At 47.2% G+C, this 27,302-nt stretch overlaps 1 protein-coding gene across 5 annotated transcripts in view; it reads left to right on the forward strand.

Moving 5' to 3' along the window:
- The first annotated feature begins 85 nt into the window (after window positions 1–85).
- Window positions 86–27,302, forward strand: part of HSF2BP (heat shock transcription factor 2 binding protein) — a 103,779-nt gene continuing 76,562 nt past the window's right edge. For 2 of the 5 annotated variants that reach the window (XM_047847096.1, XM_047847092.1), the window contains exons 1-4: window positions 86–191; window positions 1,250–1,516; window positions 2,280–2,430; window positions 15,318–15,421. In XM_047847096.1, the coding sequence (XP_047703052.1) occupies window positions 1,481–1,516; window positions 2,280–2,430; window positions 15,318–15,421 (291 nt within the window). In that variant the 5' untranslated portion in view covers window positions 86–191; window positions 1,250–1,480. The remainder of the gene's footprint in view (window positions 192–1,249; window positions 1,517–2,279; window positions 2,431–15,317; window positions 15,422–27,302) is intronic. The other 3 variants (XM_047847093.1, XM_047847094.1, XM_047847095.1) reach the window with 3 other exon arrangements.

The following is a 27,302-nucleotide window of genomic DNA, read 5'->3' on the forward strand; positions in this document are numbered from 1 at the left end:
GGCGGCGGGCGGGGGCGGCGCGCGGGCTGATGGCGTCACAAAGGCGCCGGCCACAGCTCGCAGCGCGTTCTGGGTGCGAGCGCGGCAGACAGGCAGTGGGCGGAGCAGCCCAGTTCGAGTTCGGTCTGGGCTTCACTCCCCTGCGCCTCCGCTGTCTCTTGTCGCCACATCTCTGGGCGTTTGGCGGCGAGGTTAGCTAGCGATGGGTCTTGGCCGGGAAGAGATGGATGGCCGTAGTCTACAATCTTTAAACTCACTCTACAGATCTCCATCCGATCGATCGATTACTCACCTACGAGATAGACAGCACTGAGTTTTTAATTGTATTGGACTCCTCGAGCCGCCTCTGCCGGGTGGAGACTGAGAAGATGGCAGTCCTTGGGGTTTTTGGCGGGATGTTGGGGACAGCCCCATTAAGGGGCCGCCTTGACGGGGTCCAGGTCTGAGCCTCTGCTGCTGGCGGAGGCAGGGCCCTCCAGCATCTCCCAACGTCCAGGTCCCGGGACAGGTCCCAGGGCAAAGACAAGTCCTGGCACAGGGGCAGGGCAGGGCAGGTCCAGGGACAGGGTAGGTCCTGGTGCAGGGGATGGTAGGGCCAGGGTCGGGTCCCAGTGCAGAGGATGGCAGGGGCAGGTCCTGGTACAGAGGATAGCAGGGGCAGGGCAGGTCCAGGGACAGGGCAGGTCCCGGTGCAGGGAATGGTAGGGACAGGGTCAGGTCCCAATGCAGAGGATGGCAGGGGCAGGTCCCGGTGTGGGGCAGGAGTTTGGAGGGAGTGCTTGTGAGTCCATCCTTAGGCGTGGAGAGCATTCAGGGAACTCTGGCAGTGTTGGCTTCCTGCCAGCTTAGAAATAAACGAGGTCTTAGTCATCGTAGTAACCCAGTACATTTGAACCTACAGGCTGCACCCTATTTTGTGAATTTAGTGGTCATACTGGGGCAGGTAAATGGACTAGGTGGCATCTTCCAATATATGGTGGTCGTCTCAGTTATTTAGCCAGCTGGCTAGACTGACCTTCCCTATCCAGGGCTGACTTCGCAAGGAGTCTGTTGTCGGAGAGCTTTGAGCCTTGCTATTGGAGCTTAGAGCCCAGCGTGGGAGCATGGCCGCCGGCTGCGTGGCGGCTGTTCCTTTGAACACACAGCCCGTTGGTCTAGCGTCCGTTGCCAAACAGGAAAGGCCCAATCCCGATTTGACTTATTTAACTTGACACTTACACTTGGGTTTCACTGTCCTTCTATTTTGCAGTTAACGAGTTTAAAGTCCCGACTAAGCCAGGAGAGCCGACGCGGGATCTCACCATGCCCAACCCTCGTCCGTAAGACCGAAAATGCAGCGCGAACTCTGCGAGGTTTGAGCCTCGTGGCTCGCCGTCCTGACCCCCCCGGCGCGGATACGTTCCCGCTCTTTCTGGCGTGAGGGGGAGGGGTCAGAGGGCACGCCGCCGCGCAGGCGCACGAAGCTTTGGCTGCGGCGGCCATGGGCGAAGCAGGCGGCGATGAGGAGGCCTCACGGGTCAGTGAGGGGTCCGGGCGGCCGCCATTCTCTTTCTCGCGCCGTGTGGCGGCCCGCCTGGGCTTGCCCAGGGCTCCTTGGACAGCCCTGGGCCTCGTCCGCGGGGCAGCGTGGCCCCGGGCGGGGGGCTGGGGGCGTGGTGGGGACCCCCGTGCGGGGCCCGTGGGCGCGGCGGCGGGACATGCGGTCCGAGCCCGGCCCTCCTCGCAAGGCCCTAACGCGCCTTCCAAGGCTCAGTGCAAGGTGCAGGGAGAACGCAGGCCACAGGTCGCCACGCTGTCGCCTCCGCAGCAGGTGATGCGGGAGAGACCCGGGTTCAGGGTCCGCTTCTGTCCCGTTAACGGCGTTACCCTAAGGAGGTCACTTAACCTGCCTGTGCCTCTGCTCGTGACCCGGACAACCTTGAGGGGCTGGGGATGCCAAGTGAGCTGACCCCCCGCGGGCCAGGTGCCCCCCCGCAGGAGTGCAGTGACCTTCCCGTTGCTCTCGAGGAGCCCGGTGCCGGACCTGTCCTTGGCTTTCAGGAGGATGGCTTCAGGCCTGGGTGCAGGGAGAAGACAAAAACTGGCTTCCCCTTGCAGCCTGTGGCTCCAGCTGTCAAGATGTACCCTACAGAGCAGAGGGCGGGCTGGGTGGAGCAGAGCCCCGCTATCGAGACCATCAGGAACATAGAGGCACTAGGGAAAGGAGGCTGCCTTGGGCTGCGGGTCGTTGTCCTCCCCAGAGAAATGTTAATAATCTCGAGATCTGCTTGTTGTTTTAGCAGGTGGGATCTAAAGAAGAATTTGTGAAAGTCAGAAAGAAGGACCTGGAACGCCTGACGACTGAAGTAATGCAGATCCGGGACTTCTTGCCCAGAATGCTAAATGGGGAAGTGCTGGAAAGCTTCCAGAAGTTAAAGATTGTAGAGAAAAGTGAGTCTCGTCCTTAGCAGCCATGGACGGCGACGCTGTCTGTTCCAGCAGACCAATCTCCCGTGAACAACCATAGGGCAGCTGTAAATACGCCTCGGGGTGCTGCCACAGTCCTTGTAATTCCTTTTGGGAGGGTCAGATAAGACCTAAGGAAGAGAGGTGCCCTCACGTGAGGGACTCAGACGCCTACGCGCGTGCTGGAAGAAGGGCTGCCAGCTCTTCTGGAGAATCTCACCAGCTTCTCTTCCCCCCCACCTCCCGTCCCTGGCAAACACGTGGGACGCTTTTGTCATTGAAAAGCGCTGCCCTGAAAATTAAGTGTGTCAGTTGGAGATCTCGCCCCGTGGACGGGTTGCACGGAGCCAAGCGTGTGTGGAGAGACCGGCGCGTGCGTACTTGTCTCTGGGTGGACGGACAGGTCAGTGTCTAGCCCTGAATTGAGTCCGGGACCGCCAGGACTCGTCCGTTCAGAGTTGGAGATGCGAGCTGGGCTGCCCGTCGGGTAGCAGTCTGGGCGCCCGTTGACGTCCTCAAGGCAGCCTCTGGGGCTGATTCTGCGCTTGCGTAGCTGAGGCTGAATTTTAGCTGAGTCCGCCCGCAGCGCTCCCGGCTGACGCGCCACACTGCGTCGGACCGCTCACCATCACCGGTGGTCTCTAGGAAGGCCGCAGGTCCCCGGCGCTAGTGCCGACGAGAAGGTGTGGGGACAGCACGCCAGGTTTGTGCACGTGTCCCCGGCGGAGGGCGCAGCCACGTCCGCTGGATGGGGAAACGCGCATGCCTGCCGGAGTTGCCTGCCCTGTTTGTTTTCTCTTAGGAGTCCTCAGACCCGCTCTCCTCTGCCCTGTGGTGTGTGTGCCCGCAGCAGTGGGCTCCTGCAGACTGCCCGCCTCTGACTTCTTGCTGGCTGCCCGGGGCTCACCAGTGGAAGGCGTCAGGGGCGGAGACAGGGGTTGGGGTGTTTCCTCCCGCGGCCGCCAGAGCTGTGGCTTCCACCTCAGGGCCCCGGAGACGGTCTCAGCTCCCGCTGAGTCTCTCCCATTCCCTCGTCGGGTGCACTGTCGCTAGTTTCTGGGTGCCTCAGCAACCCCGTTGTGTCCCCTGTGCCGCTCTCCTCTCTGTAAGTAGTCCTTTCTGTGAATCTCAACATCTGGACCTCTGTTTCCCGCTGGGACCCTGCCGCATGTGCTCGTGTCACCGGTTACGCTGTCGCTCCAGGTCACTGGCCTCTGAGTCCCTGCTTCTGGTCCCATGCTCCTCCGACGACCCTCTGAGAGCAGTCAGTCGCCGCATGCGTTTGTCTTTGGGGAGGCGACGTGCTGACCCGTAGCAGGGTATGTCAGCGTGCTGGGTGGTTATGTCTCTCCACGGGGTAATCAACCTGCGCTCAGGGTCTCACGGATTGGTCAGCACGAGGCAGTCTTTAGAGACACCACGTCAGATTGCGGTGCCTGCAGGAGCGAGGGCCACGGAAGAATCCGCGGTGACTCGATCACAGGCTTTGGGAGCTCTTGCCGCCCATCCCCTGGTCTTCCTCAGGCCCCGCGGCCATCTCTTCCCGCTCTCTGGCCATTTTGTCTTGGCCTGCTTTGCCGACGTGTCCTCCTCTGCGGCAGCCTTTCGGCTAGTGGAGCTGCCCGAGGCTCAGGCCTAGGCCCCTTCTCCCCTCACTCCGTGGCTTTTCCGTGGGTGGTCTCCTGCACACACAGCTTCATGTCTGTCTCCATGCTGGTGGCTCCCGGGTTGATCTCTGGTCCTCGGCTCGGCCCAGACCCCCAGGCTTGCGGTCCTGTATCCGACTCCTCCTTGGTGTTTCTTCTTGCTTTTTTTTTAACGATAGTTTCAAATTCTCACTATTTGTCTTACAAGCAGCCAGCCTGCAGCCGTCAGGAGGGACCCGCAGCCCGACGAGGGAGACCACACAGCAGAGGAACGGTGGGCCTCTTGACAGCAAAAGGCCGGCATTGCCGAGGGATTTGGGGAGGGATGGAGTTCAGGTGAAGTGCACCTTAAACATGTTTTGATGGGCTCCAAGTAAAATAGGGCCGTGTGTGGGGCTGTCACCATATCCTACTACAGTGGACCCGGGCCTTGTCTTGGAAAACCACAAAATGAGATAGACGTGGAACATCGTGTCTGAAGTGCCTTATTTGAAGCTCTGCGGCCAGCAGGGAATCGGGGCTGCTGCTCTGTGTCCCAGTGACTTTGATTCTGCAGGGAACAGGAGGATGTCTTCTTTTTAGTGGTATAATTCCAAACAGCAGAATTTCTGATAGTCTGGGATTTTACAAAACAAGCTTTTTATGAATGAGTGGTCACCGAAAGAGGGGCCGTTAAGACACTGCAGTGCGTTTTTTCCTGTTAACTTGGCAGCCGGCTCTGTGTGTTCGTTAGCCCAGCCTAGCAAACTGCAGGACACATTGCTGCTTTCTGACCTCTGACCCGTGATATCCATCCTCCTACCCCACCCCACGCTGGGCTTGCTCAGCCTCCCCAGCACCTCCATCCGCCTAGAGACCTGGGATCCTCCTCACTGCCCGCCTCTCCTCCCCCGCACCCCCAGTCTCTCTTCCCATTAAGTCCTGTACCTTGTCACTCACGGATGCATCCTGAATTCACTAGCCTGCCTTCACTGCCACGGCCACGGCCACGGCCACCGATTCGAGCCCAGGACACCGTTGTCTTGTTTCGTGTTTTGCCTGAAGCTCTGCCTCCTGGCAGCGTCCGCTTGTCGTCACTTTCCAGTCTGTCGTGTGCACTGCAGCCCATGTAGTTTTTAACCGTTGTTAGCTTGTGTCACTCCCCTGCTTAATTCTTCAATGGCTTCTCCTTGCTTTTAGGATAAAGACCGGAAAAACACCCCCTTCCCCAAGAAAGCAATACCGCCCGAAAACCTAAGCAAAACTGTACCATGGCTTAAAAGATTTTGTTATTGGACTTAGGCTCAGGTTCAGATTCACTTTCTTATCTGACTGTCTAGATCTGTCTTCCTGTTAGTCCTGTTAGATGTTATAGCACACCGTTCTTTTCCTTCCGAGAAAGTTTTATTCTCATCTTATAGTAAGAGTGGGTGGGAGGGCAGGGCCCCTGTTTTTGCCTCCCATTTTATTCTCTGTGCCTGAATATTTGGTCCTGAGGTTACTTCTCGCCCGGTGTCTGTGTTCTCTTCTGTCCAACTTGCTTGCTGTCTCATGAAGCTAAGGTGCCATCGGCCCCTCGGTGCTGGGAGAAAGGGAGGACCTAAGTGCACTTTGACGTAAATCACAGAATGGTCAAGATTTTAAACCTTTTGCTGTGCAACCTCAGGGTGTTTTTCAGTTATACCGATCTTGAAGCTTGAAATCAGGGTTAGATACTTTCGTTTCATAATTACGTCACAAGGTCTGATAATTCCTTGTCTTTCTTGATTGGCACTGGTTCATTTAGAGAAACAGTGAAAAAGTCACTCAGCCTCTTTTCTTTTCTCCAAGTTACTTAACATATAGCGTAATAATGGTTCCAAGAGTAGAATTGAGTGATTCATCACTTACACTTAACACTGTGCTCAGCCCAACAAGTGCCCTCCTTGATGCCCATCCCCCATTTAGCCCATCCCCCCACCCCACCCCTCCAGCAACCTCAGTTCTCTGTATTTAAGAGTCTCTTAAGGTTTGTGTCCCTCCCTGTTTTTGTATTATTTTTGTTTCCCTTCCCTTATGTTCATCTGTTTTGTCTCTTAAAGTCCTCATATGAGTGAAGTCATATGGTTTTTGTCTTTCTCTGACTGACTAGTTTCGCTTAGCATAATACCCTCCAGTTCCATCCACGTAGTTGCAAATGGCCAGATTTCATTCTTTTTGATTGCCGAGTAATACTCCATTGTGTGTGTGTGTGTGTGTGTGTGTGTGTGTGTCTATGTGTGTCTATAGATACTTCTATAGATATAGATATGTATATGTACCTATATATGTATCTATATCTATATCTATACACCACATCTTTATCCATTCATCCATCGATGGACATTTGGGCTCTTTCCATACTTCAGTTATTGTTGATGGTGCTGCTGTAAACAAGGGGGTGCATGTGTCCCTTTGAAACAGCACACCTGTATCTCTTGGATAAATGCCTAGTAGTGCAATTGCTGGGTCATAGGGTAGTTGTATTTTTAATTTTTTGAGGAACCTTCATACTGTTTTCCAGAGTGGCTGCACCAGCTTACATACCCACCAGCAGTGCAAGAGGGTTTCTGTTTCTCCACATCCTTGCCAGGATCTGTAGTTTCCTGAGTTGTTAATTTTAGCCGTTCTGACAGGTGTAAGGTGGTATCTCATTGTGGTTTTGATTTGATTTCCCTGAGGTTGAGTGATGCACGTTTTTTCATGTGTCTGTCGGCCATCTGGATGTCGTCTTTGGAGAAGTGTCTATTCATGTGTTTTGCCCATTTCTTCACTGGATTATTTGTTTTTTGGGTGTGGAGTTTGGTAAGTTCTTATAGATTTTTGGATACTAACGCTTTATCCGATATGACATTTGTGAATATCTTCTCCCATTCTGTCAGTTGCCTTTTAGTTTTGTTGATTATTTCCTTTACTGTGCAGAAACTTCTTATCTTGAAGAGGTCCCAATAGTTCATTTTTGCTTTTGTTTCCCTTGCCTCAGGAGACATGTCGAGTAAGAAGTTGCTGTGGCTGAGGTCAGAGAGATGGTTGCCTGTGTTCTTCTCTAGGATTTTGATGGTTTCCTGTCTCACATTTAGGTCTTTCATCCATTTTGAGTTTATTTTTGTGTATGGCGTAAGAAAGTGGTCCAAGTTCATTTTTCTGCATGTTGTTGTCCAGTTTTCCCAGCACCACATTCAGCCTGTTTCAATCTCCATTGTCCTATAGACCACTTTTCAAACGCGTAGGTTGCCTTTGAGATGTTAGGTGATACAATTTAAAAACAACTTGATGTCTTAGTGGCAGTCAGATCCTCAGAGTCTTGAGTTGTGATCGTATAATTTTTCGTGTTGACACCAAACATAAATTGCAGTCTTATTTCTAACGTTTTAAAATCTGCAACATTAGTTTTAACCTTTTAAAATTTACTGAAATATGTTTATTTATTACCGTGTTAATATTGTGAACCAGCCTTGTTTTGTTCCTTGAATATCAGTAATGAATACAAACTAGTGTGGCCATGATATGCTGGAGAGATATTTGACTAATTTTCTTTAGCAATAGAAACAAGTTGTTTTGTGTACTTTAAAATACAGCACCTGCTGCTGCACCTGTGCGGCAACATCTTGCCTCTGTTGGCATTGTCCAAGAGAACTTTCTGTGATGATGAAGTTCTTGTATAATTCATGCTGTCCCTGTCTATTTAAAAAATAGTCACTAGACAAAAATTGAAAAAAGGGGGGGGGCCTCAATTGGTTAATCGTCTGACTTCAGCTCAGGTCATGATCTTCCAGTCTGTGAGTTCGAGCCCTGCGTCGGGCTCTGTGCTGACAGCTCAGAGCGTGGAGCCTGCTTCGGATTCTGTGTCTCCCTCTCTCTCTGCCCCTCCTGTGCTCATGCTCTGTTTCTCTCTGTCTCAAAAATAAATAAAAACATTTAAAAAAATTAAAAAAAAAAGTCACTAGACATATGTGGCCAACTGACCCAGCCCCATTTGTTAAAAAGACAGTCTTTCCTTCCTTTAGTACAGAGACGGCTTTGTTGTAAATGGCTGTGTATGTGTGAATTTGATTCTGAATTCTTCATTAGTTCTGTTATTTTTTTAGTGTAACTTATGATTAGTATTTATTAGTTTTTATATTGATATCCACTCGGTTGTGTTTTATTGTAGCTCCCTGATGAAATTCTGTTTTTGCCTTTTTTTTTCCTGTAACATTAATTAGTTATTTTAAAGTCTGAATCTGATAATTCTATTTTTTAGTTTTTACTTTTTTAAATTTATTTTTTAGAGAGAAAAAGAGACAGAGTGTGAGTTAGGGAAGGGCAGAGAGAGGGAGACACAGAATCCGAAGCAGGCTCCAGGCTCTGAGGTGTCAGCACAGAGCCTGATGCGGGGCTCGAACCTACAAACTGTGAGATCGTGACCCGAGCCGAAGTTGGACGCCTAACCAACTGAGCCCTCCCCGGTGCCCTTGAATCTGATAATTCTAATATCTGGATCACCTGTTGATCTGCTTGTATTGTCTAATTTCCCTCTTGGTAGTCTTTGTAATTTTTTATTGATTAGTGGAGTTTTTCAAGTGGAACTTGTAGAGACTTCTGGTGATGGTATTTTTCTCCAGCAAGTGGTGCCCCTGCCTCCCCCCCCCCCCCCACTGTCTGCTTTCCTCTACAGCCTCTGTGTTCTGCTTATGCTCTGCTGAGTGCCTGCAGGAGAGAGACGGCTCCGACATCAGCTCATTTTTCTGTGCTCCTATCTCCTCTGGGATCATGGCCCACCCTAAGTCTTGGCTGTCTGATAGCTCTGGAATTTATTTTCATTTCCCAGCTCGGTGCCACCACTGGCTGCTCTGCCCAGCTTTGCTGCCTCTTTCCCTGTGCTGCTTTGGATTATGCCAGGGTCTTTGGGAAGAATGAAGTGGGAAGCTGGGGTCCTGTACCTCAGGGCACTTTCCTCGTCTCTGGGTCCTATAGCCTAAAGGCCTGTGTGACTCAGGAGCTCTCACATACTTTCAGAGGAGTCCATTTTTTTAAGTTCTGCTTTTGTAATTATTCTTGGTGGGTAGATTGATCTGTTCCCTCACCATTATAGCTGGAAATGTAAGTCCTTCCATATATGTGGTTGTGATTTTTAAATTGTTAAAAACATTTGGTAATGTCCTACAGGAAAGACAGACTATGGAGATGTTCCAGATTAAAGGAGGCCAAAGGTACAATGACAATCGAGGCAATTCCTGACACTTGACTGGTTGTTGTGCCTTGAAGGAAGAAAATGCTATAAAGGACGGTTTGGGGTCATTTGAGAGAATTTGAATGTCGGTGGCAGATTAGATAGAGGTATTAACTCTTCTGAAGTTGACAACTGTATAGAGTAGGTGTCTAGGACATCCCTATTCCTGGGAAATACCCACTGAAGTATTTAGAAGTAAAGGGCAGTGATAGATGTAACTTACCTCAGCTGGCTCATAGTGCGTATTGTGTGTGTGTCTGTCCATGGTACACGGGATGAGCAGATGTGAAATGTTGCCAGTAGATGAGTCTGGGGAAAGGGACTGTGGGTGTTCTTTGTATGGTTTTTATTTGTGTGATGTTTTGTAAGTTTGAAATTGTTTCCAAATAAGAAGTTGAAAAAACCTGGTAAAGTGGAAGCACAACCGTTCACAGAGCCGTAAGCATCCCCTAGGCGCTCTTGGGTTGTTAGAAGCGGGTGTGGAAAACCACTAGTACCACATGGTCTCTCAAGTGTTGACGGGTGTTTGGAGGTTAATTTCCCGAGTTTGGTATTAATGAGAAGAGGAAGACCTCTGTTTACAGCTCAGAGAAGAATGATAATTTCTGGGCCACAGAAATGTGAACCAGAGAGAGAATCGCGAAGAGTGGGATGGAAGGAAGAGTGAGTGCCAACAGGGCATTATCGGGGTGCCCAGCGGGCTCAGCAGGTGGAGCCTGGTTCGCCGCATCTTGGGGTTGGGAGTTCGGGCCCCGTGTTGGGTGGAGAGAGGACTCAAAAATAAAATCTTAAAAAAGAGGGGCGCCTGGGTGGCGCAGTCGGTTAAGCGTCCGATTTCAGCCAGGTCACGATCTCACGGTCCGTGAGTTTGAGCCCCGCGTCGGGCTCTGGGCTGATGGCTCAGAGCCTGGAGTCTGTTTCCGATTCTGTGTCTCCCTCTCTCTCTGCCCCTCCCTCGTTCATGCTCTGTCTCTCTCTGTTCCAAAAATAAAATAAAAAAACGTTGAAAAAAAAAATTAAAAAAAAAAAAAAAGAAAAAAAGAAAAAAAGAGGGGCGCCTGGGTGGCGCAGTCGGTTGAGCGTCCGACTTCAGCCAGGTCACGATCTCGTGGTCCGTGAGTTCGAGCCCCGCATCGGGCTCTGGGCGGATGGCTCGGAGCCTGGAGCCTGTTTCTGATTCTGTGTCTCCCTCTCTCTCTGCCCCTCCCCCGTTCATGCTCTGTCTCTCTCTGTCCCAAAAATAAATAAAAACGTTGAAAAAAAAAAAAGAAAGAAAAAAAGATTATTTGATACGACCGAAAGTTTATTGTGACCCAAATGAGATAATGTCAGAGTGTCTTTTCCCCATGTGTTGGCAGGAACAAAAGGGGTAACATGGAGTGTGCTGTGGACGGACGGGTGTGGTCCAGGTTTGGGGAACCCACGCTAGGGAGCTAGGGGAGTGGGGTTCCAGGGCCTCCCTAAGAGCTTCCAGATGCGCAAGAGGGCAGGGGCCTGCCTCACCCGGAAGGGGAGTTGCTGCCACTGGAAGACGGGCAGCGACGATGCAGTGGGGAGTAAGTGCCCCAGCGTGTCTCCTCTTGCCCCTGCCCCTGTCCTGGTCTAACAGGAGCCTGGGTGCTGTGGGTGTTCACTTTTGCCTCTTGGAGCACAGAGCACGGAGGAGAGTGGATCTCAAGGGCACGTGGAGATGGTCCAGAGCACAGGGGACTGGGAGAGAGGAAAAGAGACGTAACGGGCTTTTGGACCGAGGAAGTGGGGACGTAGCCGCGATGGAGAAGGCAGAGATGTACGTTATTTGAACGAATCGCTCCCGACACGCGGTTGTTAACGTTATCTCTGTATGCCAATAAGTGAAACGTTTCCCAACTCAACAGTTTGAGAAATGCGTTAACAGAATTCATTTGAATTTGGCAAGATTGATCTTATTTTTTGTGATGGTGTTTATTTTCAAGTCTTCCAGCGGATGTGGTGGATGAGTCACTCAGGTAGAGGTGCCCTGTCTGCCTGGTGTTTGCCAAGCGTTGCTAGGTGGTGTACGGACATACAAAGGATGAAATCTGGCCCCTCTTCTTTGGCATTTACCCGTGGACTAAGGGGCTCCAACACACAGATGTTGAAGTTAGTGATCCAAGGTGCTGCCACGTCCATTGGCAGTGCCACAGTAGAACGAATTCCCGTGAGTCACACATTTTCTTCGTCCTACAAGAGACAACTCCAGTGGCCTTGAAGGCAGAGAAAGAAGAGTGGTTTGGGGAGCAGGTTGTTGGCAGTGCAGGAGAAAAAAATGCTATTTCCATGTTCCGGTTCCACCTCTTCCCCCCCCCCCCCCCCCCGCCCCCTTTGATTTGTTTTAAAAATTTGACGGCTAATCAAAGTGTTGTTTTTCTGGCTTAGAGTGGGTAGCAGGATTTCAAATTCACGTAATGTCTTTAACCGAAGGGTCTTTTTTAAATGAATTCTGAACTACTCTCATTTTATCACGTTTTGAACTTACATTGTTGACAGGCTGATTATGTTAAGATAAGACAAGGTCTTTAGGGTGGGCCCTGATCCAGCATGACAGGTGTCCTTACAAAAGGGAAATTTGGACACCGAGAAAGAAGATGTGCACGAGGAAGCTGATGTGAAGAGACCAGGAGAAGGCCAATGACAGCGGAGGCGGGTGGGAATTTTGGAACAGCAGGGCTGCTGAAAGCTGGAGAAGGCAAGGGAGGATCCTCACCCGCGGGTTTCAGAGGGAGCATGGGCCTGCTGACACTGTGGTCTTGGACCCATGGCCTCCAGAACTAGGAGAGGAGACGTTTCTGTTCTAAGCTGCCCAGTTTGTGGTGCTTTGTTATATACCCTCCAAATCTCAGTTCAAAGTAAATGGAGTCCATAGCGGCTAACTGTAAATCCTTTTCTGAACCTATTGGAGAGTGATGCAAAGGGAGAAGTTAAGGGCTGTTTAAAAGCTTTCACTTTGGATTTGAGACTTTTAGCAATCTTGATCAAAAACAATACTTTCGTATTAACGTACATGGAACAACTGATAGTTTGCTTTGCTTATTATAAGCATACCTGGTGATAAAAACAGGGTAGGGGAAATCGATCTCTTTTGTGTGGTTTACGTTTCTTTGCTCAGTGTTTTAGAAATGCTGCTTTTCGGTTATAGCTCTGTCTCCTGCCTGTAATAGTTCACTGTACCCTTCCCACCAATAACTTAAACATTAAGAGATACAGGCGTTCTCGTGTTATTGGAACTATCAAAAAAGGATTGTAAGTTTCAAACCAGATCGACGTTGAAGTAGCCTGTGACGTAGATTGTGTTTATATATTGGTGGTCTGTCTTGGCCGCTCTTTTAATTAGTTAACAGTTAAATGGAGGAGGTTTCTCCTTCATTCTGAACACTAAAGGTGAGCAGTTGAAAGAATCTTAGGCTGGGTGATCCTATTCTGATATTGAGGCTGGGTAGGATAATGTCTTGATTACACATAGTGGATCATTTACTGTCCATATTCTTTCTGTCCCTGGATTTAAAAAAAATCATAAAAAGGTATATTCTCATTATGAGAATGAGACAATCAAAGTAGCTGTGCATTTTTCTCTATTCAAGGATTAGCAGAAGGAATGTGTAGAGAAGTCTAATTTATTTATGTGACAGATATTTATAAAATGCTGTGTGCTGTTCTAGGGATTTGGGATGTATCAGAAAACAAAACATGAAAATCCCTGCCCTTGTGGTGTTTGTTCTGGCAAACACCGCAGGCACTGCTGGGAGCCAAACTGACAATGCAAGGTGGGGGTTTTGTTGGACAGTGGTGGCAGTGCTCCCATCCGGCCACAAGGCGGCGGCCTCGGACAGCAGAAAGGCACCCTCTGCCTCCGGGGGCTGGGGTGGGCTCATGGTGGGCGGGTGTGGCTTCCCTGGTGCTGACTTTGAATTCTGTGGGGCACCTGTAGGAGAGTGGGACGTTTTGACCGTGTCCTGTGTTACGGTAGCCTATGATAAAGTTGTATACAGGTATATAGAGCGAGAGATTATGAAGTTACTGTAATGAAAATCTTCTGGGTGGTCAGAATTAATTCCTCCATATTTTACACATGGTAAAGCTTGTAAGGATGTAATTTCCTATCTTCTTCGCCATGTTCGAATGATACACCGCTTAATGATACAAGAAAATTTAAAAGTGAACTGCAAAGAAAAAATTGGCACCACTAATTATTTTAGTTCCTTTTTTGATCTTTCTTTCTTTCTACCAGATGCAATTTATGGTTCATTCATAATTGTAAATAATACATGTTTTAATTTAACATTGTTACAAAGGGCAAATAAGAAGTTTTTTTTTTTTTTAAAGCATAGTACTTGAGGGGTGCCTGGGTGGCTCAGTCGGTTAAGTGTTTGGCTTCGACTCAGGTCATGATCTAAGGGTTCGTGAGCTCAAGCCCCGCATTGGGCTCTGTGCTGACAGCTCTGAGTCCAGAGCTTGCTTCAGATTCTGTGTCTCTCTGTCTGCACTCTCCCCCCCACCCCACTCGTGCTCTGTCTGTCTCTCAAAAATAAACAAACATTAAAAAAAAAAACAGTAAAGCATTTGACTGATCATTGATTTCTTCGGTGGCCACAATTGGTAGGGCAGAGTGTAGAATCGGGAAAATCCTGCTGTGGCATGATATGTTATCGAAGGGGAGAAAGAGAACTGATTTAAGGGAGAAGAAACAGTCCCGTATTCACGTAGTTTCTCAGAAACACATTTTCAGTGAGAAGTTCTGGCCAGTTTCATAATCTGTAACTGAATATTTAGCTTCAGGTGCTAATCTCCCTTCTAGGGTAATGGGCCCCTGGAAAATGCAGACTGCATTCATTTCTCCAGAGCTTTTGGGATCCCCCTGCTGTTCTTGGTGGTCCCCTCTTTGTCAGACCCCTGGGCTATGAAGCCACAGCCCCCTCTGGTCTGCGCTTCACTGGGGAGAGTGCTGTAAGCCACCTCCCCTCTCAGGTAGGGGAAGGCGCCAGTTTTCAGGCTGCTGCCCCCGCCACCCTCCGTTTCTCCGCACCCCGTGCTCCTGTGGCTGGGCTCCCTCATTTGCTGGTGCTGATGGGTGTCGATTTCATTTCGTTAGTGACCAGAGACCAGGCCGTGGTCCCGAAGCAGTCTTTCTCAGAGTCTCTTCCCAGATGAGCAGTATCAGCCTCACCTGGGAACTTGCTAGAAGTGTAGGTTTTCAGGCCCCACTCGGTCCTCCGAATAGGAAACTCTGACGAGGGACACAGCAGGACACAGGCGGACTGTGTTCTTCCACCTCAAATCTTGGTTTACACTAGCATAAAAATGGATGATTTCTTAGTCCCTGAAGTCGAGGCACTTAACATTTTAAGCTCTAGACTTCTTTGCTTTATGAGTGTCATAATATCTTTTATTTAAAGTTGATAATGCTTTTGATCTCAGACTTATTAACATGAATATCTTTGGGGAATTGTGCTGGCTGTTTGAATCGCCATCTAAGCGAATGTGGTTGAGAGGAAGAATGCCGTGGTGCCGCGCCGTCACCGTGGCCTTTTTTGTGTGACCACGTTGCTCCCGCCCTCCATTGACTGCCGCTGTTCCTCCTGAGTCAGTCTGCCAGTTGGTGAGACGCGCTTTGTGAATCAGCCCCGGCTGGCACCGTCTACTCGCTGAGCTGCCTTCTGCTTTTTATGGAGCAGATACAAGTCTGTGCCACGAGACAGTCAGGCTTCTCAGCCCTGCCTTCAGTCCTTTAAATAACCCACTTTCTTAAAGCCTCGAGTACAAGTCTGGCAGTCAAACGAGGTCTTAAAAACACACGACCAGAAACAACAACAAAAGTAGTGCTTTCTGCTACGGGCTGCAAACTGATGAAAACCGAAACGAGCAGGACTCTCGGAATATCGGTCAAGGACTGGTTGCGAGCAAGCAGTGCTGCTTTTCCTGAAAGAAGATCAGGCAAAGTGGATTCTTAGAAAAGAGTAGTGATTTGAGATACTGAGTATTGTTATGCCTCTTTCTTCTAGACCTGGAAAGGAAAGAACAAGCATTAGAGCAACTGAGAATGGACTGTGAGCACTTTAAAGCCCGCCTGGAGACCGTGCAGGCCGACAGCATGAGAGAGAAGAAGGTACGATGCTCACGGGCCACCGCGTAACACACTCGTGTCACGGCTGCGTCCACAAAGTGGTGTTGCCAACAGCTTGTGTAGACCTTCAGCCTCGAGAGATTGTGTCTTGAAACGCATATATTCCGAATGGGTTGGAACATAGTCAGACGTTGGCCTTTATGACCATTTAACGTGGAGAACGTTTACTGGGCGACTTGTGATAGTCACTTTCTGTTGATTTTTATGTTTAAAAGACCATTGCAAAGCTTTAAAAGTCAGAGTATAGTAAGAATCTTAAAAAGTGCACATCATAATTCATAATCAGAGATAAATGTATTACCTACAAATATTAATAATTAAGGGATCATTCACCGATATTTTATTTTATTATTTAAAATAAATTTTTCAATGTTTATTTTTGAGAGAGAGAGTGTGTGCGCAAGTGGGGGAGGGGCAGAGAGAGGGGGGGACACAGAATCCGAAGAGGCTCCAGGCCCTGAGCTGTCAGCACAGAGCCCGACGTGGGGCTCGAACCCACAAACCGTGAGATCGTGACCTGAGCTGAAGTCGGATGCTCAACTGACTGAGCCACCCCGGCACCCCCATTTAGTGATATTTTAGAAATAACCAATGTATTTTAATATTTAAGGAGACTAATAGGATTTCTCAAAAATTACACATTTTTACTTTATGGAACAAATACTTCCCCCTTTTTTCTGTAAAGCTAGAACTATCCTGTCACTTTGGATAAAATGATAAAATTCGGAGTGTGCATGTTTTTTTTGTTTTTTGTTTTCCCAGTAATAACAGTGTAACAGTATTAGTAGCAGCAGCTAGGTATTTGGTTCCCTGGGCCCCGGCGGGTGCTGCCCCTGGCTCAGCGGGACCAGCAGGCGCTGTTAGTGTGAAGGAATGTGCGGTAGCTGGTCACAGGCCCACTGCCTCCTCTGGTGAAGGGATTCCAAATGCTTGAGGCTGCCGTGGAGGCGTTCCAAAACTGGTGGGTCTGTAGAGACTTGAATATTGAGCAAATAGAAAAAGGGAAAGAGTTTTAGTCTCAAAACTGAGTTGAGTGTCACATAATTGAAGTTGAAGTTTTAGTTTTGTCATGGTTTGGATCACGATCAACTAAGATGCCAGTGTGGCTAATTTGGGCCTGAAAGTCTCATGTTCTGAAAGAAGTTGACCAACACACAAGAAGGAATGTGGTAAAAATCAGCAATGCACCTGTTGGTTCAATACTTACTTAAATTGCTAAACATCCTTGTTAAATTGAAACTTAACTGGGCAGAATCTTCCTGTTTGTTTGTTTTTTTTAATTGTTAAGCATAGGGAAAAAGTGCATGTTCTGTGGGCATTTTAGATGCAGTGCATAAAAATAAGCCATTCTGGTAAAGCACCAGTCAGTATAGAATGGATGAAATGACCTTGGTAAAGTAGGGTCAGATCACCAGCGTGTTATTGCCCTGACACTTTGACCTTAGTTACAACATGGGAATATTTTAGATTAAACTATTTCCTATTTCCAGCTAAGTTTCCTGTTTAACTCTCCTGCCAACTTGATACGGATGGGAGTCCCTTCGTGCTGGCCACAACAAGGCCGCATCTCTTTTTGCTGTAGAGAACTGAGAGCTGCCTCCATAGCCTCTTCTCTGGTCTCTGCCCAGGTGTCTACAGATCACGGGGCTGGACGCTGGAAGCTTATTTTAGAGTTGAGGAACCAGGAAAGAATTTGGGGATTGGATCCCACATTAGAGCACTGCTAGTAAGAACCGCAGTATGGGTAGACGTCATTAGGAAAAGACAGCGGTTACTGGATCCACATGTAAGCAAAGATGAGAAAACACAGCGTGGACTCCAAGTCATAAAGAAGCGTGATGGGGGAGCAACAGCTCCTGACCGCCCCCCCCCCCCCCCCCCCGCCCCGGAGAATGGCTGCCGGACAGGGGAAGCTTGGTTGCCGGCCTCAGTTGAGCTGTTTCCTCAGCAGTAGTTGAGTCCAGTCAATGGGAGTCCAGCTGGGCCTTGATGTGCACTCAGGGGCTGGCACAGTGCAGGAGGGTCCTCCTGGCAGTGGCAACCTTTGAACTCTGGAGAAGAAAGAGCCCAGCTTCCCTGGTGTGGGCGGAGCTGTTGGAGGACGTCTGACTTGCTTTTCGTAGGACCGTGCTGTCCCTGTGAGGTTAGACGAGGCTCCCCACAAAGGGTCTGCCGGTTTTTACTGTCTGACCTGGCTGTCCCACGTGTGTGAACTTGCCTACACGAGGTGCGCGTTCACCTGTGCTGAGGGGCATTTTGGTCGCCTGCCTGTGGCTTCATTTTCTCTGTGTCTTCTTGTGTGCACTCCTGCCACAGTCAACAGGCTTGCATGTGACTGCCCGCTTTTTGTTATCTGTGTTTTTGATTTGTTAGCAAAGAGTTGCTACTTTTGTGATAGTAAATGGAAGCTGTTGCAAACATTGTATTATTTCAGGAAACTTTTTAAAGAAAAACTGATAGTATATTTCAGTTAAAATCAGAAATGAACTACAGAGGATTTTGAAGGAATCCTGAAAGCTTTATGCTCGGTACTCTGTTAGGTAGGAGTATTCACTTAAAACAGGTGACTATATCAGGGGTTGATTACTGTTCCTTTTTTATTTTATTTTATTAAAAAAAAATTTTTTTTTTCAACGTTTATTTATTTTTGGGACAGAGAGAGACAGAGCATGAACGGGGGAGGGGCAGAGAGAGAGAGAGGGAGACGCAGAATCGGAAACAGGCTCCAGGCTCCGAGCCATCAGCCCAGAGCCTGACGCGGGGCTGGAACTCACGGACCGCGAGATTGTGACCTGGCTGAAGTCGGACGCTCAACCGACGGCGCCACCCAGGCGCCCCAATTGTTCCTTTTTTAAAAGCAACTTTATTGAGACGTGTTTTGCATAACATGGACTTGATCTGCTGTAAAAGTGAAACTGGAACATTTTTAATAACTGCATGAAGTCCCACAGCTTTCGCTACAATGCAGTTTGGTTTTGGTTAAAAGGTTACAGAAAGAATTACAGAGTTGCAGGAAGGCGCAACAAGTCCAGGGGAGTCCCTGTACCCTCCACCCAGTTTGCCCCGGTGTAGCGTCTTGCATCACTCCGGCACGAGGTCAAAGGCGGGAAACTGACACTGGTACAACCCACACAGGTTATTTGGGTTCACTGGCTTTACCTGGGTTCGTTTGTATCTCCTCAAGTGTGTGTGTACGTGTGCACACACGCTCAGTTCTGTGCCGTTTCAACACATGTATACATTCACGTATCCGTCACCAGCACGTTGAAGATACCAAACAAAGATCTCTCCACGCTTCCCTGCTGCAACCACACCCACCCTGTGCCCCGTACTTCGCTCCAGGCAACCACCTGCACATAGTTGTCACACATTAATCTCTATCATTTTAGGGCGCCTGGGTGGCTCAGTCGGTCTTCGGCTCAGGTCATGATCTCACGGTTTGTGAATTCGAGCCCCGCGTCAGGCTGTGTGCCGACAGCTCAGAGCCTGAAGTCTGTTTCAGATTCTGTGTCTCCCTCTCTGTCTCTACACCTCCCCCGCTTATGTTCTGTCCCTCTCGCTTTCAAAAATAAACAAACATTAAAAAAAAATTTAATCTCTATCATCTTATTTCAAGAATGTCATGAAAATGGAATGTCATGAAAATGACTTTTCCCGCTCAGATTCATCCAAATTGTTGCTTGGATCAATAGCCTGCTCCTTTTTATTGCTGTGTAGCATTCCATGGTGTGGCTAGATCACACTTCGCTCAACTGTTCTCTCGGGGAAGGAGTTGGTGGGTTGTTTCCGGTTTTTTGCTATTAGGAGTAGAGGTGCTGTAAATATCCGTGTATAGGTTTTTGTGCGATTGTACGTTTTCATTTCTCTGGAATAGATGGCTCAAGAGTGCAGTCACTGGGTTAGGTGCCAATGCATGTTTACTTTTGTGAGAAATTGCCAAGTTGTGTTGCAGAGTGGTGGTTCCATTTTACATTCCCACCAGCCCTGTGTGAGTGATTCATTTCTTCCACACCTTAATTGGCATTTAGTATTATCACTGGTTTTATTGTAGCCATTCTGGTAGGTGAGTTGTGGCTCTGATTTGCATTTCTCTAGTGGCTGACAATGCTGAGATCTTCTAACACGCTTATTTGCCATTGTACATCCTCTTCTGTGAAATACCTGTTCACGTCTTTTTTTATATATAAAACTTTTTAATATTTATATATGTGTATGTATATATATATTTTACTGTTGAGTTTAAAGAGTCCTTGATACACCCTAGATAAAAGTCTGCTGTTGGATGCGTGGTTTGCAGATAGATTCTCCCAGCGTGGAGCATGTTGTTTCATCATCTTCATGGGGGCTTTTATGGAGCTAAAGGGTTCAATCTGGGTGGCGTCCAGTTTGTTAGTTTTCCCTTCCATGATCAATGCGCTTAGTGTTGTAAGAACTTTTCTTGTAGCCCTTGGTCCTAAGGACTTTTTTCCCCTAATGGTTTTATATTTTTATATTGCACAGTTACGTTCACAATACATTTTGGGTTAAGTTTTGTATAAGGTACGAACTTTGGTTGAGGTTCTTTTTTTTTTTTTTGGTCCTGCTGCTCCCATGCTTTGTGGGAGAGGTGATCTTTCCTCTTATAGCTCTGCCAGCGATCGCTTAGCGTATTTGCCTGGTCTGTTCGGGCTTCTCTGCCCTGGCCCATCGATCTGTTCTTCCATCAGAGCTCACTGTCTGATTACTGTGGCTGCATAGTGAGCCTCAGCATTGGATAAAGTGATTCTTCCCGTCGAATTTTTCTTTTCCAAAATTGTCTAGACAGGTCCTGTGCTTTTCCAAATACATTTTATCATAAGATCATCTGTGTCTGTAAAAATTTTTGCTGGGATTCAGATGAGAATTGTGTCATTTCTGTAGATCAGCTTGGGGAGAACTGTTGTCTCTGTTGCGTCTCGCAGTCTGCAAACAAAGCATGTGTTTCCATTTACTTAGGTTGTCTTTAATTTCTTCCATCAGTGGTTTGTAACTTTCAGCACACAGCACAGATCCTACACGTTTTGTTAGATTTTTACCTAAGCGTTTCTCTTTTTTCCTTTCTTGATTCCAATGTTTTAATTTTTATCTAACTGTAAGCGAATAGCTGAATTAGTAGAACGTTCTAAAACTCCAGATTGGCTTTTCTTACACCAGAAAAAAGTGATCAATTTAACAGGCGAAGACGGGATTTCTGACAACCTCTCACCCGGCGTGCAGCTCATCTAGATGGCTGTCTCTTAACTGCAAAGTGACGCTCCCTCTTGCTTTTTCCAGCACTGCTCTTTAAAGGAACCAGAGACACTGACCCCTAGTAACCAGTCTGAGATGTAACACACTGGGGGTTAGTGGACATGCCAGCCTCTGGCTGTCTTGGTGAGAGACACTGTCATGAAAATGTGACCTAGAAGATGCCATTATGCACAGTTCCCGACTTGGGCTGGCTCACAAAGGCAGAGGCAGTGAATCAGTTTTTTGTTTTGTTTTGTTTTTTAAACCTTCCTTAAAGATTCTTTGACGCTCTGCTCTATTACTGTAGACCTGGTCTTTTTACCTGAAAATTTTTTTAAGTTCTGGGTTGCTATTATGTTAACAATTTGATGATCCCATCCTAGTACCAAAATGTCCCCCAGAACGGAGTTCAGATTTGATCAAAACGTAAATCGGGGTGTGACACTGTAGAATTATAAAGGGTAGGCAGAAGGAAAAGTCATCCTGAACCACTATGTGATGGCTCAGGTCTCGTCTGTGAGAATGGGAGTGGGGAAGGGGCGACATCTACATGCGTCACTGAACTTGAGAGTGCTGCTGGGGACCCCCAGGACACTTCCATCTCCTGGCTTCCCTCTGCTTCCCAGACAGCTGCTCATAGAGCTGGGCGCACAGCCATCCCATTCAGCCTGGTAACGCATGCTGGCCGTCAGGGGCCTGAGCTTGTACTTTTTGTAGGCAGATGCCACTTCGAGTTTACCACAGCGGTCTCCAGATTGGTTGCCGAAAATGGGCTCGGCATGCTTCGGTGGCCCATTCTGCTCATAAACCGGCCAGACGTGAAGGTGGAGGCCTCGGGAGGCCCAGATCCCACGTAATCGGAGAGGACTCCGCCACTGCCGATGTCAGTCATCGCCCTTCATGTTGACCGCCAGAAAATGGTGCCATTCCCTGTATTTGGGGTCCTTCCTGCTGGGAGCGTCTGGGTCTGTCATGACCAAGGGGCAGCGTTTGCCTGGATGGGGGCCTCCCATGCGATCCTGCTGGGCCAGTTCCTTACCTGGGTGGGCGTCCCCCTCTGTCCACCTCATTGACCTCTGCCCCAGCGTATTTGACCTTCGGTGGAATCCTGCAGCCGCCTGTCTGCTTCCTGCAGGCTCAGAGTCCCAGGCCACTTGCTCAGGTCTCCTGGTGTTGCAGGGCTGAGCCGGGCAGACAGCGGGGAGTCTTGGCAAGGGCCGGGCCTGTGGCACTGACTCAGAGCACTCTGCAAACTGGCCCCGGGGGGCGTGGGACCAGCGGCCAGGGTGCTTTTCATTTTCTGTGGAACAGTTTTAAATGATGTTGTAGTTTTTTAATTTTTATTTATTTTTTAAATGTTTGTTTTTGAGAGAGAAAGAGAGGGAAATTTCGGGAGAGAACACACGGGGGAGGGGCAGAGAGAGGGGGAGATAGAGGGCTCGAAGCAGGCTCAGAGCCTGATGTGGGGCTTGAGCTCACAAACCATGAGATTATGACCTAAGCTGAAGTCAGACGCTTAACTGACTGAGCCACCCAGGTGCCCCAGTGATGTTGTGTTTTAAATTTTAGGTTTCATTTTGTTGTTGTTAATGTATAGAAATGTCATTGCTTTGTGTGTGCTGATCTTGTAACTTGTGACCTGGCTGAAGTCACTTGTGAGTCTAGAAGTTTTATTTACTTTTTACTTTTACTTTTAATTTATTATTATTTTTAATGTTTATTTTTGAGAGCAAGAGAGCGTGAGTGGGGGAGGGCAGAGAGGGGGTGGACAGAGGATCCGAAGTGGGCTCTGCGTTGACAGCTCTGTGCTGACAGCAGCCAGCCCAGCATGGGACTTGAACTCACAAACCATGGGACCATGACCTGAGCTGAAGCAGGATGCTCAACCAGCTGAGCCCCCTAGGTGCTCCTGTTTTTTAATTTAAAAAAAGTTTATTTCTTTTGAGAGAGAGAGAGAGAGAGAGAGAGAGAGAGAGAGAGAGAATTCACACACAAGCAGGGGAGGGACAGAGAGAGAAGGAGAGAGAATTCTAAGCAGGCTCTGCATCGTCAGTGCATGGGGCTCAATCCCATGAGTCATGAGATCATGATCTGAGCTGAAATCAAGAGTTGGGCGCTTAGCTGACTGAGCCACCCAGGGGCCCCAACTAAGAGTTAAAAAAAAATTCCTTGAGTTTTTTTTTTTAATGTTTATTTTTGAGAGAGAGAGAGAGAGAGGGCGCATACGTGTGCATGTGTGTGTAGGGGGGGCAGAGATCTGAAGCAGGCTCTGTGCTGATGACAGAGAGCCTGATATGGGGCTCGAACTCATGAGCTGTGAGATCCTTACCTGAGCTGAAGTTGGATGCTTAACCAGCTGAGCCATCCAGGTGCCCCAAGTTTGTCTGTGTTTCTTTTTTCTTTTCTTTCCTTTTTTCTTTTCTTTTCTTTCCTTTTCTTTTCTTTTCTCTTTCTTTCTTTCTCTCTCTCCCTCTCTCTCAGACAATCATGTCATCTACAAACAGGGACAGTTCTGTTTCTTCCTTCTGCTCTATGTACTTTTTGTTTCTCTTGTGTTATTACACTGTAGGGAACTTCTGACATTATGTTGAATAAGAGAGACAAGAGTGGACAATCTTGCCTTGTTCCTGATCTTGGGGGGGAAGCAGTCTTTCACCATTAACTATGATTTTTAAAAAATAGAGCTTTTTTTTAAAAGTTTTTATTTCAATTCCAGTTAACATGCAGTGTAGTATTAGTTTCAGGTGTACAATATAGTGATTCGACACCTCCATACATCACCTGGTGCTCATCACAAGTGCCCTCCTTGATCCCCATCAGCTGTGTCACCCCCCCCCCCCCACCTCCCCTCTGGTGACCATCAGTTTGTTCTCTGTAGTTAAGAGTCTGTTTCTTGGTTCGCCTCTTTTTCTTTTCCTTTGCTCATTCGTTTCTTAAATTCCACATATAAGTGAGATCATATGGTATTTGTCTTTCTCTGACTTCTTTTGCCTAATGTTATATATACTCTCTAGCTTCATCTATGTCACTGCAAATGGCAAGATTTCACTCTTTTCTTATGGCTGAGCAATATTCCAGTGTTCACAGCAAAACTGGAAAATAGGGAGATATTCCCATGTACCGCCTGCCCCCATTCATTTGTAGCCTTCCCCATCATAAACGTAAGTATGATTTTAGCTACAGTGTTTGGTAGATGCTTTTTATCAACTTGAAGTTCCCTTCTATTCCTGGTTTGCTGAGAATTTTTATCACGTGTGCGTGCTGGATTTTGTTCAATTTTTAGAACGTTTCCATCACATATCTGTTTGTAGTTAGTCCTTGCCCCAGCCCTAGGCCACCACTGATCTGCTTTCTGTCTCTATAGGTTTGGCTTTTCTGAATATTTTATAGGAATGAAATCATACAATATGTAGTCTTGTATGTCTGGTGTAATGCTTTGGAAGTTCGTTTATGTTAGCACGTGTCAATTGTCCTTTTTATTGTACCATATTTTATCTGTTCACCAGTTGATAGACATTTAGTTTCCAGTTTGTGACTCTTGTGAGTAATACCGCTGTGAACATTCACGTACAAGTGTTTGTGTGGACGTATACTTTAGTCTTTCTTGGGCAGATACCTAGGAGCAAAGTTGCGGGTCATGTGGTAAGTGTATGGCCAACTTGGTGAGGAGCTGCCCAACTGTTTACCAAAGTGAGTGTGCCGTTCTGCATTCCACCCAGCGATGTGTGAAGGTCCTACTTTTTCTGTATTCTTGTCAACACTTGGTGTTGTTGGTCCTTTGAATTACAGTCATGTTGGTGAGCGTGTAATGGTGACTCATTGTGGTTTTAATTTGCATTATCCTCATGTTGAGCATCTTTTCATGTGTTTATTATTCATTCATTCATATATTTTTTTTGGTTAAATACCTCTTCCCATCTTCTATTTAAGTTGTTTTATTTGTCATTGAAACATATTTGACCCACAATGTTACATGAGTTTCAGGTATACAATCTTTTGACTATTTTTAATCGGATTGTTTATTTTTGTGTTGCAAGAGTTCTTTATATTTTCTACTCATAAGTCTTTTTTTTTCCTGTACAATTTAGAAATAATTTCTTTTAGTCTATGGCTTGCGTTTTTACTTTCTTAATGGTGTCTTTTGAAGTGTAAAAGTTTTAAATTTTGATGAAGTTAAATTTGCTATTTTTTTAATGGATTATGACTTTGTTGTCATATCTAAGAAATATTTGCCTAACCCAAGGCCACAGAGGTTTTCTTCTAGAAATTTTACCTTTAGGTCTGTGATTCATTTTGAGTTACTGTTATTTTTACTTCTTTGCATATGACCATCTCTCTAGTTGTTTTGTGATCATTTGTCAAAGAGACTGCTTTTTCCATTGAATTGCCTTGACACTTCAGTTAAAATCAGTTGCCATAAATGTTAATGTTTCATTGATCTGTATGTCTGTACTTATGCCATACCACACTGGTTTGATTTCTGTAGCTTTCTGGTAAGTTTTTGTGTTTTGTTTTTGAAATCAGGCAGTGTTAGTTCCTCCTTAACATTGTTTTTCTTTTTATAAGTTTTTTTTTTTGCATTTCCATATGCATTGCAGAATCAGATTATGATTTTGTACAAACAAACCTGCTGAAATTTTGATAGGAATTGCATTGAATCTGTATCTGTAGGTCAGTTTGGGTAGATTACCATTTTACCAGTATTGACTTTTCCAGCTCATGAACATGGTATATCTTTCCATTGATTTAGATCTTCTATATTTTTTCTCAGTAATGCTTTATAGTTTTTACAGTTTTGTACAGGTCTTGAACTGCATTTTTTTTCTTTTTTCTGTTTCCCACTCTTCTCATTTTCTTTTTTGAATTTGTCATTTTGAAATTGGCCTTGAGGTGGGGTAGAGTAGCTTGAGCTGGCTGAACATCTTTTTTTTTTATTTAAGTTTTTATTTATTTTTGAGAGAGAGAGAGAGCATGCACAAGTAAGAGAGTGCCCAAGTAGGGGAGGGACACAGAGAGAAAGGGACAGAGGATCTGAAGCAAGCTCTGCACAGACAGCAGAGAGCCTGATGTGGGTGAACCATGAGATCTGACCTGGACTGAAGGCAGATGCTTAACTGACTGAGCTACCCAGGCACCTCTTGAATCGCTTTTCTTAAGTTTATTCCTGAGTATTTTTTTTTTTTTTTTATTTATGATGTTACTGTGAATGGAATTACTTTCATTGAGTTTCTTTTGATACAGTACTGTATGTGCAGCCCTGTGTTGGGGCATATCTGCACGCAGCCACCAAATGTGACCGTAGTGAAGACCATCCTGTCCGGTCATTCTCAACAGCTACTGAGCGATCTTATCGAAGAACTGTCATAACCAGACTAATTGGGATGCAGGCTGCTTCAACTGTGAGACAGGCTAGAGTTCCTAAAGCACATGCCTGACGTAGGTTTGCACGCATTCCCACTACTTGAGTGGGTTCAGCTATAGACACCTGAAGAATGAGTCTAGGAGTCCAGACTCCTGTTAGGGTACAGCGAGCGTTTGTAATCACCTAAGACAACATTAGCATGTGTCACAGGTTCAGTGACCATCCTTCTCCTAAAGTGAGTGTGAATATATGTGCGGATGTATATGAAACTCTGCATACTAAATACATCATCCCTAGTAGATGTGAATGGCTACCCTAGGCCAAATTATGAAGTCAACAAAGTTTGATTTGTGGCCCATTTCTTCCTTTTCTTTCCCCTTGATTTGTCCTGCATTCACCTCTCCAAAAGAAACCCCTAAAACATCTAAAATACTTTAACTTTGAGGGTTGTTGTTCTAATCATGCTTTGGTATAGATGTATTCAACCAGGTTTCTGTATTTCTTAAGTTGATCTCTTACCAAGTAAGGAAATGCTCTCATCTTTTGGGGGAACTGCAGGTAACACAAATAGTGCAACCAGCGGTGGTGGTTGGGAGGGTCAGGAAGCCCTTTCCTGCCCAAGAGCTACCTGAAGTGAACCTTTAGGACTGTTTGTGTGGTCAGAGGGACTATCGGGACGATAGTTCATTGCTAAGAGGCCTGGCCGAAACTTGCCAGCTCTGTTCTTCGGAAGCCGCCAGTGGCCTCCGTCTCGGTGTCCCACTGGTGCTCATCTTGCTATGCACGGCGTGCCTGGGAGGCCCTCCTTTGTACTTCTCCCTGCCTCTGTCCCATCTGTCCTAGCTGGGCTTGGCTGTGCCAGGTGGTGTGTTTTCCAGTGGGGTGAGCCATCTGGAGGTGACTGGCTCTTCTACTACAAATGCTGCTCTGCGGACTGCTGTGTTCGTGGTTACTTCATTGAGGTGTCCCAGGCGCCCTTGGTTCTGGGTGTGGCCACTGGGGGCCTGAGGCTCCTTATGTTTCATTTTACTTGAAGTTGAGTCTTGGCAGTATTTATGTTTTTTTTTTTTAATTTAAATGTTCATTTATTTATTTTTTTGAGAGAGAGAGTGGGAGTGGGAGATGGGCAGAGAGAGAGGGAGACACGGAATCCAAAGCAGGCTCCAGGCTCTGAGCTGTCAGCACAGAGCCTGACGCGGGGCTTGGACCCACGAACTGTGAGATCATGACCTGAGCGGAAGTCGGACACTTAAC

Source organism: Prionailurus viverrinus, unplaced genomic scaffold, assembly GCF_022837055.1.
Source record: "Prionailurus viverrinus isolate Anna unplaced genomic scaffold, UM_Priviv_1.0 scaffold_42, whole genome shotgun sequence".
Taxonomy (NCBI): domain Eukaryota; kingdom Metazoa; phylum Chordata; class Mammalia; order Carnivora; family Felidae; genus Prionailurus; species Prionailurus viverrinus.